Source organism: Phaethon aethereus (genome assembly GCF_964289735.1).
Source record: "Phaethon aethereus genome assembly, chromosome: 5".
NCBI lineage: Eukaryota > Metazoa > Chordata > Aves > Phaethontiformes > Phaethontidae > Phaethon > Phaethon aethereus.
This window is the reverse complement of record NC_138579.1, coordinates 54,785,560-54,805,305: the sequence shown is the minus strand read 5'-3', so window position 1 is coordinate 54,805,305 and position 19,746 is coordinate 54,785,560. Positions and strand designations below refer to the sequence as shown.

Genomic DNA, 19,746 nt, shown 5'->3' with positions numbered 1-19,746 from the left:
TTCCTGAAGGATGTTTGTTCAGATGTGAAGGTTGGAAATCGTGTATCACTCAGTGGATATCAAAAGAGTAGCTCCCCTCACTATGCCCGAGGCATGACTGAATTTAATGCTTAAGGATAGAGGGGAAAAAACCAAAACAAACAAAACCGCACAAGCAGACAAAAAAACACCCCCCCCCCCCCAAAAAAAAACCCACCCACAAAAAAACAGAGAGAGTGAGACAATAACATTCCCTGAAGGCGGTCATCTTTTACAGATTTGGTGAGAACATTTAGCCTCTTTCTTTTTTTTTAATTCTTGTTTTTATTGTCCAGAATATATACCAGGTCTTTAAAACTCTTAGTCTGGACGTGAAGGACAACATAAGCAGACTAATTTTGAATAGTTGCACTGGGGAGCTGAAAGATGCATCATGTTACTTTTATTTTACTTGCAAATACTAAACTTGTCTTTTGAAAGACACACAGATATGCAGCCATTTGCAGAATTATTTATACAACATGCACTGCATTCAAAACCAGCAATAACACAGACAAAGCTTTACTCTATGCCACAAGGTAGCCTTAGGTTTCTTCAAGAAGGCCATACACTGGAATGGCAAATAGCTACAGCCAGGGTTCTCAAGGAAATTCAAACAAAGCCCAGGAAGCCAATTTACATATGGAAATGGAACAGTAATACAGATTTAAAAATAACAACAATGACAATGAAGAACATTTAATTAAAAGTTATGCACCCTATGGGTATGCCTATAGTCAAAGCACAGTAATATAAAAGTACCCAGTTCCAGATGCAGTTTAGTTGTGTTAACACAGACCTTCTGTATAGTTTACTTTATGTTATGCTACATATTCTACAGCCACTACCCAAAGAACTTGTTTAGCAGTGTAGACATACGCTGAGATAACAAAAAAATGTTGTAGAGTAATAAAGGGCGTGCGGAAACATTATCAAGTACTTTTCTTTTAGAAGTATTCTCTACTACATAAGGCAAGTGCATTCAGAGAAGTGAGATCAGCTACGATGCCAGACAGATCAAGTATCTGTGGTGGTGTTTGAGACAGGAGCTGTGAATTATCCTCTTCTGCATGTCCAGTTCAAAACAGAGACAGCTTTTCAGTGACCAGAATTTGTGGTGTTTAAGCGATTCTGAAGATTCTAGCTGAAACATAACCAAAACTTTTGAGACCTAATACTTTAAGAAGGTTTTTGTAGGAGTTTGAGACCTTCATTAGGAAGCATCCTGATACTTAATGACCTTCACAGGACTTTTTCCTAGCAGAAGGCATGAAGAATATTACAGTATCAAAACACCAGAAATGGATGGACCTGAATCCATTTTAGTTTTGTTTTGCTAAATCCTTTTAGCAGTTAGCAGACATATAGCATCTGTGCTCGAAGCAGAACAAGGACACTAAACTCTATTATTTAATATTAAGGAAATTACATTATGCATTCATTGAATGCAGTCTGACACTTCAAGTGACATGCTACAACATAATAGAGGTTATAACAGAAAAAGAATAGTATTATAATTAAACTTAGTGAATAAATGAGTTTATTGTAGTTAGAAAGACAAAATAACTGGCATGCTTATTAACTAAGCAATAATTCCCTGAAAGGAGAATAGTTCAATATCCTGACAGATTGTATTGCTTCTATGGAAGATTACTGTATTTTCAGTAAGCCAATCCAGTCTCTCACATACTCAATTTTTAATGCCAACACCAATGACAGCGTGCCTTTTTAAATGCAGGTATATCTCCCACTGTTAATTAGCAAATCATCTTACCACTGGACTGGAAAATAAAAACGCCGTGATGACATGAATGCATTGAAAAAGCTACTTGCCAGAAAGCCACTTCCTTGTGCTACACAGCAAGTTTCCTGATCCTAAGAGAGGCTGTATTTAACCGTGGCAAACAGCAAGAGGAAAGAATTCTGCAGCAGATCTTAGTAGCAACATAAGCAAAACCTGTTGGATTCAAAAAAGGCTACATATGCATTTCAGCACCAGGAGACCTGCAACAGACTTGCTCATCAATAGATCTTTCCTTCCTGAAATAGCAAGTGGTACTGTTTGTAGAGAAGACTATGTAAGTACACACACACAGAGATTTATTAAAAATTTTTCTTAAAAAAAAAAAAAATGTATGTTCATTAGTGAAAGAGGTGTTAGTCCTATCATTCTTGTACATAAGACTTAGTTATGTAGTCTCATTTTTAATGAAAAAAGAAACAATACCTTTTGATTTAAAACAACAAAGAAAAGACTCTAGAAGATCAGCACATTTTGAAAATGCAAGCATAGAATCATTATTGATGCCTATGCATTTTAAAGATCTGTAGCACTTAATGATGACAGTTTGTTTTATTAAGCTACATACAACTAAAGCAGAAAAAAACAAGTCATTGCTTGAATGCTAATGATAAGGAAAAACGGCTTCCAAAAAGTACCTTTCTTTGAACTGCAATAGGAAAAGGAAAGGGAAACAATTACAGATGGGAAATCCCAAAACAGAGCAGCCAACCTAATGTTTGCATATCATGCGAGAAAAGAAAGAGGTAATTGGTCTTTCTTTAGAAGAGAGAGGTAATAGCAGAAGCACAGAATTTAAACGTTTACTAAAACATAATCCCAGAATAGAGCTGTCAAACTAGTAAGTACATATAACAATTGAAAATAGAGAGACAACCATCACTAGCAACAGCAAGAAAGCACAACTTTATTAGCAGAACTAAAGATACAGGCCACATGGCATGGCAGCATGGCACATGGCATGGCCACATGGTGTGGCAGCGCCTTAGAGAAACCCAAAAAACTCTGAGCAAGATGGTATGTTGACATTGCACAGACGAGTGCCACACAAGGATACTAAGTCAATGGCTCAATGTCCAAGTGGAGACCAGTGATGAGTGGCGTTCCTCAGGGGTCGATATTTGGGACCAGCACTGTTTAACACCTTTGTCAGTGACATAGACAGTGGGATCGAGTGCACTCTCAGCAAGTTTGCTGACAACACCAAGCTGAGCGGTGCAGTTGGCATGCTGGAGGGAAGGGATGCCATCCAGAGGGACCTGAACAAACTTGAGAAATGGGCCTATGCAAACGTCATTAGGTTCAACAAAGAAAAGTGCAACGTCCTGCACCTGGGTTGGGGCAATCCCAAGGACAAATGCAGGCTGGTAATGAGTGGATTGAAAGCAGCCCTGAGAAGAAGGACTTGAGGGTGTTGGTTGATGAAAAGCTCAACATGAGCCAGCAAGACAAGCTCACAGCCCAGAATGCCAACAGTATCCCGGGCTGCATCAAAAGAAGCGTGGCCAGGGAGGTGATTCTTCCCCTCTACTCTGCTCTGGTGAGACCCCACATGGAGTACTGTGTTCAGCTCTGGGGCCCCTAGCATAAGAAGGACATGGACCTGTTGGAGCGAGTCCAGGATGGCCACAAAGATGATCAAAGGGCTAGAGCACCTCTCCTGTGAAGACAAGCTGAGAGAGTTGGTGATGTTCAGCCTGGAGAAGAGAAGGCTCCAGGGAGACCTTATAGCAGTCTTCCAGTACCTGAAGAAACCTGAAGAGGGACTTTTAACAAGGGCATATAGTGATAGGACAAGGAATAATGGCTTTAAACTGGAAGAGGGTAGATTTAGATTAGATATAAGGAAGAAATTCTTCATTATGAGGGTGGTAAAATACTGGAGCAGGTTGCCCAAAGAAGTTGTGGATGCCCCATTCCTGGAGGTGTTTGACAAGGCCAGGCTGGATGGGGCTTTGAGCAACCTGGTCTAGTGGAAGGTGCCCCAGCCCATGGCAGCGGGGCTGGAACTAGATGATCTTTAAGGTCCCTTCCAACCCAAACCATTCTATGATACTATGATTCTAAGCAGGTTCCAAAGCAGTATAATCACTGTAAAACAGCCCTGTGTCTGGATTTAAATCTCTCAGATGCTCTTTGTTCTGGAATTAGTCCATTCTGAATAAACAGGGAATTACTGTCCCAAGCAGAATTGCAAACCATAGATATCTGTTTAAACAAAAGAAAACCCTCCAACCAAACACACACACAAAAAACCCCGAAAACACTAGCCCTGCTTTAGCAAGACTGTTACCGCCTTAGAAGGCTGAACCCTACCATGAGAAAGGCAGCAAGAAGTAATCTCTGTAACAGAAGGGAAGACAAGATAAAGAAATAAGAATAGATGTTTCTACATCTTGTATACATAAATTGTTCACTTTGGATCACGAGAGACTACAAACACCAAATAAAACTGCCGATCATCTATACTATTTTCTTAGTTTCATAGAATTACAAAAACAGAAAGTGTATTGAAATGGCCTTCTTACTGCTTCAAAGTGCTGTTCTTAGTCCATGCTTGCTTGAACTTTATTCCACATTTGAAGGTGTTAACTACTTTTAGTACATGTGAAATTGCTATACTTACTACTCCCCACCACAGGGCATCTGCATAGCTGCCAAACTCTGTTTCTCCAGAATCATTTACAGCATCTTTTTCAGCCAGATACACAAAATAAGAGGAAAAAATCAGGCCCAGAAATCCAATGTAGAGTGTAGTTATCAGTTCCTGCAAAGAGAATCAAAGTAACAGCATTATGATATTGTTGAGACACTTAAATTACCCATCACTGATGGTTTTTAAAAGATAACTGGAACAGAAGAATGTAATTTCAGCAAATAATAAACACTGACATTGACTGTTGGTTGTGCAAATTAACAAAAATCCACTGAGTTCAATGGTAAAAGAATTTAAACCACAGATAACTACTTGGTCTAGCATGCACATTTCAAACAAGGAGTCAAAACAATCTCCTCACTTGCAAGTGTGACTCATTAAACTTTTTGTCACCAGAAAGTAGTTGGGTAGTTTTTTCAAACAGTGCCACATTCAAAACAACTTTGGAATTTAGATACATATTTTTAGAAATATTCAGACTACTTTTCAGAAGTCTCATTTTCTGTGTTTATGTCCACCTACAAGTCAAAAGTCTGCCAAAGTGCAGGTGAATATTTTTAATCTTGTAGGAACTTTCTGTCCCTTGAACAAGGCAAAACCACCACGCTTGTTAAAATAAATGACTGCATGCCTCCACACTAAGCATATTTTACATCATCAGCATGCATGCCTGCATACATGCTGTTCTGAGTATAAGGAACTTTTGTATCAATTATTATGCCATTGATAAGAGCACTCCAACTTACTTGTCTGTGTATGAACACTACTGATCCCAGTAGTCTCCATGTACCACCCTGACGGTCAACATGCAGCATTCGTAAAATCTGCAGAAAACGGATGCCCCTGGAACATAATTTTTAAATGAATAAGGAGACTAAAGATACAAGAGAAGAAATAGAGGCAGAGAGGGGAAGTCTGTCTCTTCCAAAGGACTGATTTAAGAGACACACATAGTATTTTATGTTACACTTAGCAGCCTGTCTCTTTTCACTCCATTCACCCATCTTTCATCTTGTTTGTTATGAAGACAGCATGGGGAGATTGCACGAGAGAAGGACAGACCTTTGTACACATGGCTAGTAAGGATAACTCAAGGATTCAGGAATTTTGGACACAAACTGCAAATGCTCTAGAAATCATTCATCAACTCATATTTGACCTGCTCGCCAGCATGGGAAACAACATACAGAAACAGTTCAAGATCTGAATTCTTCTCCTATGAGCAATTTGAACTAGACAGTCCAATAATATTTTAAAATATTCTTTTTATGAGAGTCACTGCAATCCTAGAGCATTGCTGCAGCCAGTGCACAGAGCAGAGTACACTGCCCTGTACCCTCTCATTCAAGAAAATCAAGTGGTGTGACCTTCCTGAGCACAAGGTAGACTCAGTCCATCAGGAATTCACAACCACTAACCCCAGGCATTTTACGAAGAAGCAGCCTGAAAACATCAGAGACATGAAGCATGAAAGAGTTGCTATAAAACTGAGCCAAGAAACTAAAACAGGATTTGGGTACAACCCACCTAGATGGGGAAAGGGGGTGGGGTATGTGCACCTCTATCCCCACCAGACATAAATGCATTACAACCAGACAACACATGCAAAATTTTATTTCCCCTGCACTTAATGGGATCATTGTTTCACACCCACACATTATTGGTGATTTGCTCTGCTACATGACTCTGAGCAGTGACTCATTTTCTACTGCAAGAATTGAAAGAGGAGCTAAAAAAAGAAAAAAATAATCTACCTAACTCAGCACTATTTTCTTTCATTACATATAATTACCTGATAGCTGAGGTTGCAAAGACTTGACCTTTAGAGCCCACACAAAGAACTATCATGGAAGCAACAACTACAATTAAATCTGGAAAATAAAAGTCAATTGAAAAAATGAGTTAGCAGCATCTTGCAATACTTCTGCAAGACTGTTACTAGAACGAATGCTAATATTACTTTAACAATTTGAACAGTCACCCCAAATGAAGATTTTTGTTTATATATCAAGAGGTCTCTATTGTAACATATAAAGAAAATACAATTGTGTGATGTGATAGAAAGGTTTTACTGGGATGGGTCCAAGATGGCCACATTCTAGATGAATGACAAGAGTGATGAGTTACTGTAAAGCAGTCTCAGCAGGCTGGAATCCTTACTAGCTATAATCGATGAGGAATTTCAACAGTTTCTACATATTCTCTTCTGCGTATCTTGTTTTCTCTGCTGTTTTAGACACTACTTCATTCATTGACAGAGGTTTTGGAGTTTATTTCACATAAAAGACTTTATTATTTCATCTGTCCAGGTTTAAAAGGGAGAGAAAAATTGGAATTAGTGTGTGAGTGTAATTTAGTTTAAGTCAGTCATTACCCTAGGACTGTATTCTAAATCTCTGTGCCTCAGGCCTAGTTAATTTTGGAAAGGAACTCTGTATTTTGGAGAATGAAATAGTCCTTGATACACATCTGAGAAAGTGGAACTTTGTTTTGCTTTTCAAGCTGAAATAAATTGGATGATGTTTCAGAACCCCTAGTGTTTTAGGTCTCAAGAGATACGGATTGTGGACAGAATGCAAAGATTCAGTCAAAGCCATTTTATAGTTGCAGTCACACCTAAGATACTGTTGTTATTTTTATATATATGCACAGAGAATAAAAACTAAACTATTTTATGATTGTAAAAATACCCAGGTACACAATTTTGTAATTTATATTCAGCAAAAATGTAGATAGTTTTTCATAAACCATATCCTCTACTCAGCAACAAATAATGTTTTTGAGTAGTGGAAAAAACTATGTCACAGAACAAGAACTATTATGCTTCTATAACAATACTCCTCTTCCAAAATCTGGTTTGTTTAATCCGTTTATATTTTAAATGCTTCAGGGCAAGGATCTTTACATAATTCTCTCAATATTGGCTACAAAATACAGATCAATTTTGGATTATTATGTTTCTTTCAGTGAAATCATTAAATGTCTGACAAGCATTCTTAAAAAAATAATGGTGTGTGACATATATTGAATATATGGATGTAATTTCTAAGAACACCGAAGTCACGTTAGGAAGCCAACTGCAGTGAATATCAAGGGAAGTCAGGTGCCCAGTTCCAAATGCATCACTGAAATCTGTATTTTAATGCAATAAATATACAAAGTAACTACAGCGCATCTATCATGCTCCACCATGCAGTACGTAGTTCAATTAGAGTGCAAAATAAGCTTATAATAAATTATTCAAACGGCTGCTGAGGGGAAAAAAAGAAAGGCCATTCAGTATCTTTAAAAAAAGAGTACAGTTGTAGCTATTGTACAGTGTCTGGGAGCCTGAGGTCACAGGAGACAGGACTATGGCCAAGACTTATTTCTGGCAAAGCTTCAGATCACTTGTGAAAATAAAACACTCTGCTCTTCTGGAAAAACAAACCAAGCTACATTTGTTCTCAAATGACAGTGCCATGGATTCCTGAAAGGAAATTCAGATCTACATTAACGCTAATGACAGGAGCTCTTGCTCTAACTTGGCTTCAACTACTGCAGTAATTCCACTTCTCAAAACTTTCAAGGACAACTTTTACTCGTTTACATCAAGTTTGCAAGCTGTACTTACTCACCAATGATTGAAATAGGCTTCCTTGCAAAACGAAGCCTTCCCCATATTCCAACATATTTACTGCGGCATCCTGCTGACCACAACCGAACCACATATTCCGTTCCAAAGAATACCACTAATACAATTTCCTAAAAGAAACAGACAGGAAACTAGGTTAATTCTCTAATGTATGTCTTTCAACTTTTTTCATAATATATTAGGAAACACTAAGATAAAATGTAAAATTCGGAAGGTGAAAAAAAAGTCAACTATAGCAAAATGCTCTAAAGTAACAGAAAAACCTGTAGGAGTAAAGAAAGAAAAGATTAAGAGCAAGCTTAAATAATTTAATTGCATGCAGTTTGGCTTGTCTACACGTACTAAAACTAAAAACCATTCTGCGCAATTCACTTGCTCTAATCCAAACAAAAGGTTCCCTGACTGAGCCAAAGAAAACAAGCACAGTCTGTATTGAGGAGATGAACATTTTGCTAGTGTATTACATTCCATTTACCGTATCAGCTTAACCTCCCCCTACTTCTTACTTTTTTAGTCTTCATTTAATCTCACGCAGAGTGAAGAAAGATTTCTAGTACCCATTACCAATATGTCCAGGTACACTGAACATATAGTGAGACCTCAAGCGTGCCTTTCCCATCCTCTTGTCAACAGTTAGAGACTTCAGCAGAAACAGAGGTCTAGTTCTGAAGCACTGCTGGTATCAAGCTACATGTTAACCACAGACCTGTGCTAAGGTATGACTTTGGAAATGCCTACAAGGTGGTAAATGCCAAAGACACCTGACATTCTTGTTGATTAGACAGAGGTACAGTTATGTTATATTTGGAACTTAATGTGCAGATAAACCTTGCTTTTCTACAGACTGGTTGAGTCCAGCATATTCAGCATAGTTTCCTCAAGTATCAGGGACCTGCAATACTTTCTTATTAGCCAAGTCAGTTAGTAACTGGTCACATTCTCTATCACAGCCAACAGCAAAATCTACTAATTGAAATAGTAACAGTGGCTTGTAATTGAAAACGCACAGCACATGGCATATAGAGTAAGGCAGAGAAACCAATCGTAAGGTATCACAGTTACACAGGATAATGCAGATTAAGAGAATGAGCTGCATATTTCATAGAGTGATTTAATATACAGAGCAACTGCAGGGAGGACATGCTGCTGAACATTTTATCCAGCCTCCTCACATTTCTGCAGGGGCTCACTACTGTTTTTCGTAACAGATTGGCATATAGGATTCAAGATGGTACCTACGATTATTTTCTAAATTAATTGAGATAACGAGGATACAACCCTAGTCTAGTCAAGATGAACGGCAGTCATTATGAGCTTCAAAAATGCACGGGACATTGCCCTGAATACTGAGTAAAATAATAGGTACAGCAAAAAATACAGCAAAAATACAGCAAAAAGAGGGGGAAAATGTTGTGCATCAGTTGTTTTCACTATAATCTTTTTGTGGCTCTAAAATGCCAGTCTCCTGATGGCATAACACTGTTGACCTCAGGGCACTACAGTGTTGAAGTTCAACTCCATGACACTTCTAGGAGAACATTATCCAGGACTCCTTCCCTTAGTTTTGACAATCTCATAACCCGTGCAAGATGTCAGATGCAGCAGAACAGCTATCACAATCATTTGTGGTCACTTGCATTCCAGTTAGATTTTCAAGGTATAATGAAACTGCCCAGATCATTGGTTGTAATAAACATGAACCTCAGACACTTCGACCCAACCAAGAATCTCTTCTACAGCTTCATTCTGAAAGGATCCATCAGAACCCCTCTTTTTTTAAACTGGACTATTATTAAATATTTTTTCAATAAAATTAAGTCATAATGAACATCATAAATCTAAAGAAACAGCACCTGCAGCAGATGCTTTAAGGAAAGCCGGTGTCTTATGACAGAAGCTTCAAATGCAATGAAACTCTCCCTTTGTCCAATTTCACCTAACATAATTTGTGAACCTGCAGCGAGTGACAAAATTATGAGCCGTGCTTTACCTGAGGTGCCATTGAACTATCACAGCACAGAGGCAGTCTTTTCTCAGCACGTGATTGTATTTGTTTCACAGACACAGTCAATAAATTCTAAAATCCAAGTACGCTTCTGTATGCAGAAGGCTAGTGCATTTCTTTTCATCACTACCACGAAAGCAACTCCCTTAACAAAAGACAATAGCAACCATACAGGGAGCAAAAACTGTCCTTCACTCAAAATAACCAATTTGAGGACAGGATGCACGGCCTCACATTTTATGTGATAGCACCGATAACATCGTTCGGATATCCCCAAAAGCAATTACCAAAAGCAAAAGAACAACAAAAAAATTATCTTGATAGGCAAAGAAAAACCCAGAGAAAAGTTAATGTTTTAGCACAATGAAGCCACAAACAGCACCCTGACCAGGAACCATGGCCTTGTCAGGATCAGTTTCAGTCTTATAACAAGAAGGTAGAAAATGAAAGCCTGGATTGTGCTTTAAAGAAGCGTGTATTCTCTGCGTAGGAAATTTGCATCGGAGTTGTGCGCGTATGTTTTTTTAAAGGCCCTCCATGGTTCATTGGATAACAGGCACACCGGCAAGTATGCAAATGGAGGCTGTCCCAAAGACAATGCGACAGACACGCAGTCAATGGTTACTGTCATCCAGCTCTTTGCGTGACATGCAGACAAGCTTAGAGAACATTGATTGCCCTATAGACTCCAGTGACTGGAGGGAACGACCAGTCGGCTTACACCAAGACACATTTTTCACTCCTGACATTTTGATAAAGGCTTATTGACCTAAACGAGACCCAAGTTATTCAGGGAACATCAGGGGTGAAAGTGCACAAGCTGTTCTTCATGGTCATACACAAAAACTCCAGGTATCCATTAGCAACTAGCAAATTCCCCCTCCCCTGCCCGTGGCTGTGTGACAGACAAAAGTGTTTTTAATATCTTGCATTGCATAAGTTTAATAAGTAGTCTCCTGGGGGCGGGGGAGGCTGATGAATTTCTGTCAGTACACACTTATATTAGCTGCCAGAAACTTGCAAACAAGAAAAAAATACATTAGAAAATTATGCCTTCCAGAGCTACTAAAATATTGCCTATATTTTCCTGATTAACAGCTTAACATGAAACTTTACATTAACTAGAAGGATGCCAACCTGATCCTTAGTTCATTTATGCTGGTGGTAATTAGGGCTAATTCCATTTAATAGCAGTTACCCTGGCAGAGAGCAGCAATGCCTCACACCTGAGAATTTCAGCAAATCCGAGTTGCACTACAGAATGATTTGGTCCACTGTTTCTCCTATTTGTCCACTTAACACTTGCTTACTAAATGCACTGTATAAAAGTTTGTGCTTCTCACAATGAATCAGCTAGACTGAAACATGGCTTCAAGAAGCTGATATAGGAAAATGGAAGGATAAAGTGCTGAGCAGACAGTGGATGTAAAGAATGAGTGAAATAAGAAACAAAGCAACATTCAGCACAAGGGAAAAATTAAAATACAGAGAAAATAACTGCCTGCAAAACAGTAGTGGGGTGGGGATTAAAGCTCCGTGGAGGAGTTTTCTTGCTTAAAATGACAGACACATAGAACTGTGCTGTGCAAGGACCCACTCAACCCTATGCAACTTAATGGTGATCTCCTTTCTACAAAGTGGAAACAAATACAACAGAGATAAAACTTATACTAACATGGTAAAAAGAGCCCTCTGAGATGTGACAGTCATGTACCTTCGTACTGTGGGCATACAGGAGCCCTCCTGCTTAAGAGGAGAGACTTTTTTTCCTTTTCATTATTGATTTGTACACAGTACCCTCACTTCCGCCATTCCTCCTGCTCAGCCGAGACATATATTCGATACCATCTTCATGCCTTCTCAGCCACATAATCCCAACACAGGCAAGTGCCCAATTAACTCTGGATGAAAATGGCGTTTCTACTGTGATACAGTGCTTGGTGAAACTACAACAGAACTCCAGGTAGCCATTTTGCAGATGTCAGAGAATGAAATATTTCTCATACAGACCAGTAAAGGAGCTTGATTCCTCGCTGGTGCAGGAGTGTGGTCAGTGTGTGGGATCCATTTCAGAAGTCTCACAACAGATTTTTCAGTGCATCTCACTACTCACTTTCAGAGTTTTGACAAGGAAACAGAAGTTCCTTTCAGCTGATCAGGTACTACACGAACAGCTTTGAGTATTGCTTCAAGGGTAATAAAAGAGCCATCAAAACATAAAAATTATCCTCAGCCCAAGATGGATGTGTCATAACTTAATCACCTGGCTAAAGTACAGATCTCATGTGATGAAGGAACTTGGGCAGGATCCATATAAAATACAATCCCCTCACAAACATACCCATGCTATCTGTCATGACAGCCCATAACTCCACAGTTCCCATGGATTAATCACAGTTTCATAAGCCCACAAAGGTAACACACATAGAACAACTGTGATGAAAACCCCATGTATTAGGTTTAGACTTGCATCAAAGAACTGGACCTGCTATGGATAAGGACACTTTATCCGTTGCCTTGATGAACTTTGGGATGCCATTAGGCAAAAGAACAAGAAAGTTCCTTCCATCAGAGGACAACAGGGAAAAGCTACTTATGAAAAGGACTATGACATAATTGAAGGAGGAACCAGACTTCTTCAGCTGTGCGACTAGAGAGTCAGATCTATGAAAACAAGCACACACAAGTATATTAGCAAAATCAGTATCTGGTTTATTTTGCTAATAAGTGCATCTTAAAAAGCCTTTTCTTTACTACTCCACCCCCACTGGATTGGAAGAGCTGCAATTCAGTGTTGGGAGGCATCCAACATCCACACTGTGAGATAAAGTGCAGTAGCAACTCCAAAAGGAAGGACAGAGTCCCTGAACTTAGCCAAAGGAGATGTTTTTAAGCAATTAGACAGATTAATGGCTTGGGAGAAAAAACCACAACAAAACCCTGACACAGAACACATCATGACACCATAACAGCAGCTATTTAACAGATAAAGAAATTGTCTCTGGAGGTTGAGAAAGCATCTGCATTAAGAATATGTTGCCTGAGGCTCTGCCTGTAGACCTCAAAGCTGTAACTGGTCATGGAGCATCACAGAACTTCATGCAACCATTTGATGTGGGAGGACTAGATGAGGTCATCTGAAACCTGTTATGAACAAGAATGCCTTTACTCTGAGGCATTGACTTTTTTTTCAATGAACTCCATAAACTAAGAGAGGTAAAATACATGTTTTAGGAGCAAGGCGGCAAAGCGTACTACCACCATGTTATTCTGATTGGCTACTGACGATCAAAAATGAAAGATGACATACAGCTAATTCCATCTGCTATAGAGGTGGCTGCCCTAAGAGGAAAGGGAGATAACAAGCACAGGAAAACAAGAGGCATTGATGAGGGAAATGACTTTAAGCCTCATAAGCACACACTTCTTTGTACTATAAGAATTTGCACCCACACCAATGTTTTACTGGGAAAACAACTCCTACCCATCTCTGCCATATCACAAGCTCTATTACATTATCCTCATTGAAGGGATCAACCACATTATTCCCACGATTCTTTCAAATCTGGCCTCTTTCACATTCTAGCTTCAAAGATGATAAAGCTCCCATGAATTCCTTTAAACAAGGAAATAAGCTCTCCCATACCTTGTACAGGGATTGCATGCCAACCAGTATTACCTCAGCTATAAGACTCCCGTGGCACTACTTGCATCAGTACCTATCTGTAAGACAAGGCAATGGAAGAGCTCTGCTACAGAGCTAGTGCACCAACAGTAAAGCAGAACAGTAACCTTCTTGCAATCTGAAGCAGCAGTAGCAGAGCAAGGACACTGCCAAAAGTTTTGTTCAGAAGTCGTGACAAGGAGGTCTCTGAAGGAGCCAAGAGAGGGGACAATAGGTCTAGTGATGCTAATGCAAAGTGATGAACAGGGCACTTGCCGTCAGCCAAGGGTGGTGGCGCTGGATTGGGCAACACAGAAACATGCTCAGCATCTTCACAAGCAGGGATGCGGCATATCCTCTGCAGCCACCGAAAGGTCAAGAGAAAAAAGGCATGAACACGTCTCTTGTGTAGAGCAATAGGTTGCATTTACACTCAGGGAAGGGTAGCGTACAAAACCAAACCACTGCAGGCTACACATTAGTTCAGAGAACGCTAGAGTCCACTTCACAGCACACTGTCCACCTGACACACCAGGGCTTGCAAAATGCTTCAGACAGCACTTGTGTATAGCCAAGCAGGGTATGCAAATTAACAGCAGCAAAGGCAACTGTTTCTTCTAATCTCACTCACTTTGTATAGAGAGGCCCCTCTTTGTTCTGTTGAGAAAGGCAGGATTTTTTCCTGAAAGCTGTACCGTGTTTTCTAAGATACACAGAACAGCAAAGTCAGATGGCCTAGGCAAACAAAGACAGACACCAAGCTCAATAAAGTAGAAAACACAACTTGATGAAGTACAGATCAAAAATAAAAAGATAAATAGTTTTTCATATATATATAAACACTTACTGAGCAACAGCAAGTGCCAACAGCGTTATTTAGGATTTCAGATTTTTCTCCTCCTACTTAATCTCCTCATTTCCAAAGATGTTGTAAATTGCATCTTTTCAAGTGAAAACCAACATAATTTTTTTTTTAAAAATGTTTGAAGCCAGAACCCTTGATGTTCCTTCCTTTCAAAAAGCTTAATAGCATTTGTTAAAATTCTTTATCTAGTATATTTGACACCAAATGATTAAACATGCAAAGGAAAACAAAAAAAATGGTATCAGTATCACATTTCTATCTTTAGAGGCCCATAAGTAATCCTAAGAAGTTATTGGACATCATTAAAGTCCCCTTATTAATTATTTTAATTAAGATTAAATAATATTTACATAAGCGTTCATGTTCTGAAAAAAAGGGGTGCTTACTAGGGGACAGAGTTAGAACAGTTGATTGTGCCGAAGCTTTTTTTATTTTCCCTTAATCGGTGCCAAGAGCACAGAACAATAGCATTGGGACTAATAAAGAATACTGCAGGCCTGCAATTTTAGGTTGAGCTTTTCCAAAGGCTCCAAGCCACTAAATCCTGTTGAATTTCAATAGGAATCAGGCACCTAACTCCCTTAGGTGCATTTAAGAAGCCCTTAATTGATTTCCTTAGCTCGCTTCTCACTGGAAGTTTCAGCCAAATCCAAAAGCAGGCAGTTGAAATTTTTCCACTGACTACAAAAGGCCTCAGATGTTAGTGGTGTCACTTTGCCCATGAAGGCATGGCCTCTGAGCACTGCTGCATTAGAACAACTTTCCACACCGTCACCCCTGCACAAGTCTCTCCATAACGCAGCTGTCTCTAGCTTTTGAACTTAGTTGCTGGTGATATCCAGCAGGAATTTACAGAAGTAAATTAAGGTGGGCTTGCACATTGCTCCCTACTCCATTCTGGTGAGACCCCACCTGCAGTACTGCATCCAGCTCGGGAGCCCTCAGCACAGGAAAGACATGGACCTGTTGGAGAGGGTCCAGAGGAGGGCCACAAAGACGATCAGAGGGCTGGAGCACCTCTCCTATGAAGAAAGGCTGAGAGAGTTGGGATTAATTCAGCCTGGAGAAGAGAAGGCTCCAGGGAGACCTTACTGCAGCCTTCCAGTACTTAAAGGGGGCTTATAAGAAAGATGGGGACAGGCTTTTTAGCAGGGCCTGTTACAATAGGACAAGGGGTAACTGTTTCAAACTAAAAGAGGGCAGATTTAGACTAGATGTAAGGAAGAAATTTTTCACAATGATGGAGGTAAAACACTGGCACAGGTTGCCCAGAGAGGTGGTAGATGCCCCATTCCTCGAAATATTCAAGGTCAGGTTGGAAGAGGCTTTGATCAACCTGATCTAGTTGAAAATGTCTCTGCTTATTGTAGGGAGGCTGGACTAGATGACCTCTAAGGGTCCCTTCCAACCCAAAGTATTCTATGATTCAGTTTATGATACTTGTTTTAGTGTGGAGTTCTTCCCCATCACAAAGTATGCTCAAGAACTAGACTTTAAAACCAAAGTATTTGGCAAGAGGAAGGAAATGTCAACAAGCTAACGCTGGCACAAAACTTATTAAAAGGACCCACTTCTTTCTGTTTATTCCATGAACCTCGTATTCAGGGCGTTATAAAAGTCTTTAGAAGGAATTCATATAGGTACCTCTCCTTCGAAGTGAAAAATGCTATGGCTTCTACCCAGTGCAGCATATCCTTAATTTTCCCAGTGATTTCAAAAGAACTGTTCACCTACTTAAGATTAAGCACACATATACACAGTTCACAGAGACGCATACTCATTCATTAGTACATACAATATGCTAATATGAGTAGAAAGGAACTGTTACAGACTATTAAAAAAAAAAAATCAGTCTAAACCAAGGAGTCTATATTTCATGTTACAGAGAACTTTTCATATTAACACTAGTTACACAGTGGCTCCTTTCCCTGATCTGATTATTTTTATCCTGTCAAATATCTTGTTGCATGATTTTTATTAAATAACCTTTCTCATTAATTTTTAAAAAATCTACTTCATATCCACTGTGCAGTTCACAAGTCTTCCCTTTGCTCCACATCTAACATTGAATTTATTGGGGGACCTCATGAAGAGACTGTATGGCTGTTTTTTGCCAGCTATAAATGACAGGGCAATAAAAGCTATTGTGTCTTCCAGCAAACCATGTTTCTCTTATACCCATAGACTGTCACTGTTACAAGACTATTACTTTCTGAAAGAAAATAAATATTGCATAGTATCTCTTACCTGAAAGCAGAACCACACAAAAGGAAGAGTCTGGCCATTATCAGCCCAGCTTAATCTGCAATAGCTTCACTTTGTATACGTAAAAGGGAATGTAACGGTAGATGGCATTTTTAAGATGTAATGGCCAAGCTCTGGTCACCTGCTGTACAGTTTGGTAACAGCAACAGTTGAAATCTAGTGGTTTCAGACATACTTTTTTTGTTTGTTTGAGGCCACACCACGACAGCAGCCAGGAAGCAACAATACATTTTAAAACAGAAATTAGAAAAATTATTGATGAAAATCTATTTTTGTTCCACTGTTTTGAAAAGTGGAAAACAAATTTTCATTCTATTAGAAAAGGGCAGAAGAAAAGAGGAAAGGATGGTACGGATGGCAAGCTAGAAACCTCTAGTTTTCAATTATCTTTTACATTAAATAAATGTTTGCTCTTGGAAAATGGTGTTTTTCAGCAGAGTCAGGTCTCACACAAACTGCAGCCAGGTTTCATTTTATATTTAAATTTTAGTGATTTTTTTCCTTTTTTTAATTTACAGAGTTTTTAAACACAAAATATATATCTGCAGAATCATCTGGAGATTTAAGGCATGAGAGAGAATACTTTTTTATGATAAAGTAGAAAATTTAGGAACTACAATTTTCTCTCTAGAAACTTGCAAAACAAAGACTGCAAGAAAATAAGCTCCAATGAAACTAATTTTCCTTTTTTGTTGTTTCTCTCCCCCTGTGCAGTCACCAATTGACCAAGGATATCTATATTCCCACTCTGCAGTAAAACTGACCTCTGAAGCTCTCCTGGTTCTTTGAGTGTCTCTCCTCCAAAGTTGACAGCACTGCACACACATCCTCTCAACATTACCCACAGCCCAGCCATTCTGACCTATGAAGAATTCTCAACTTAATTAAGGGCACTATCCAGAGTCCAAACAAAGAGGAAATGCGCCTGCAAGCTGTAGCAATGCCCCGCTTCGTTCCCTGGGTAGGCAGGAGTCAGGAAGGCTGCAAAGGTATGGGAGATCAGAGCTTGCCTTGCTATTCAGCTACAGGTTTCTCATACGGCTTTGAGCAAACCACATGCTGCATTCCCAACCAGAGAAACCCGCTACTCTCACCACCTTCTCCCACACAAATGCTCCAAGCAATGAGATAGCAGCGCTGTGGATGGAAATACAGCTGCGTATGCACAGCAACATCATGACGTCCCCACATGTAACTCCCATGAGCTATGGTGGGCTATTTCAACAACTTGCTCCTGCAAAAGCAGGTACAGAGTACGCCGAAGAAGAACTCTTTCTGTTGAAGTCTAACTTCTTACCTCTCTTGTGCAGATAAGGCATCCCCGCCCTAGCCCTGCCCTCCCTCCAAGAAGGGCGTTACAAAATGGTACTGTGTGTAGACAGCCTTGCTTCAGGATTCTCAGCTCTACTCTTCCAGCTCCTCTATGTGGTTTTCGGCTTTATGGGACCCTCTCTGGAATGTGATATATGTTCTGCAAGTAAGACATTTCTAGAAGAGTGAGAGATCACCAAAAGCAGGACATGACTTCTACATACACTGATGATATCCTCTTTACTCCAAAAGTAAGATTTCTGGCCTGACCAATGACCGTGCTCTTCAATAACCATTAACAAGAAATAAACGTCAAATGGACTATGCTGGTTTCAATTACCTCCATATAACAAAGGGAAGAAGAAAATTTTCCTTTTTCCAGCCTCGCAGGACAGCATTGCAGGATAGAGTTGTCAAGTTCCGAAACAAAATCCTGTGCAGTTAGAAGTGGGGTATTCCTTTCACACACCTGGGCGACCGCCACTCAGTTACCGGTGTCAGGCTCAGCGTTGATAAGAGTTCAAGTGCCATATTTCTGTTTGACATTCCCATAAACACAACCTGCTTTTGCCTCAACATACTTGAGCTTTCTCCCAGGCCCACTCCAGGGAATACGCATCATGCTCTTCCACACAGCTGCAAAAACAGTCACACACTAAACCTGTAGTCCAGGCACTTAATACTCCTCACAGGAAAACACATGTGCTAGTTTAAGCTCATAAAAAACCTCTCAGATGCCGTATGTACACAGCCCATTCAGTCAGCATTTTACAGTTGCCTCTCAAATCTGTGAAGGAGGAGAGGAGAATTATTTGACATGCAAAATAAACCTAACCGAAGGCAACAAAGTCAGCATTTTCAGCTAAGTGGCAAATACGTTTCACATACTGAAGGCAAGTAGTTTCCTCCTCGTGCTAATTTCCTGCGCTCGTTCCAATCACCGAGCATTAAAGAGTTGCGGCTATCATTCAGCGCATCAGGATTATAGCATACCAAAATGCGAAGTTAATTTATACCAACCAAAGCACATGATTAACTCAGTGCAAACTCTCCCTAGAGCTTTGATAATGTTCCAAATGGACCAAACTAAACTTACATTTGCAAAATAAAGATATAAGCCAGAACTCTCTGAAGTTGCATACCCCATTAACCAAGCTACCGTTATGTGCTAAGACTTATATTTTTACTCGGATTCATGTTTCTACCAGCTTTAGGTCCAACACAAATAAATGTGCAAAGAGCTGCCTCTGTTGCACGAATTCAAAGTTACGAAAGGAGAACTCCAGCTCTGTGAAACTCCCTTCACTCACTATCACCTTTCCCCTGCTCCCTTTACAAATAAAGGACAAGTGCACTATTCATTGCTGGAAGAAAAAAAATTTTTTAAAAGGCATGGCCTTCCCAGTGGCAGCTGGTCTGAGCTTCAAGACATCAAATACCTCAGGAAACTAATAGGCATTATATGGAATAAATTTAACAAAAAAAAAAAACCCAAACTGGTATTTGGCAGAATTCAGCAACACTACT

At 39.6% G+C, this 19,746-nt stretch overlaps 1 protein-coding gene across 1 annotated transcript in view; it reads right to left on the bottom strand.

Moving 5' to 3' along the window:
* Positions 1 to 19,746, bottom strand: part of KCNQ1 (potassium voltage-gated channel subfamily Q member 1) — a gene marked incomplete at its 3' end in the record, with an annotated part of 366,747 nt that overhangs the window by 268,639 nt on the left and 78,362 nt on the right. Inside the window, exons 3-6 of the mRNA XM_082000813.1 lie at positions 8,093 to 8,219; positions 6,268 to 6,346; positions 5,222 to 5,318; positions 4,446 to 4,586 (exon numbers count right to left, since the gene is read on the bottom strand). Of these exons, the coding sequence (XP_081856939.1) occupies positions 4,446 to 4,586; positions 5,222 to 5,318; positions 6,268 to 6,346; positions 8,093 to 8,219 (444 nt within the window). The remainder of the gene's footprint in view (positions 1 to 4,445; positions 4,587 to 5,221; positions 5,319 to 6,267; positions 6,347 to 8,092; positions 8,220 to 19,746) is intronic.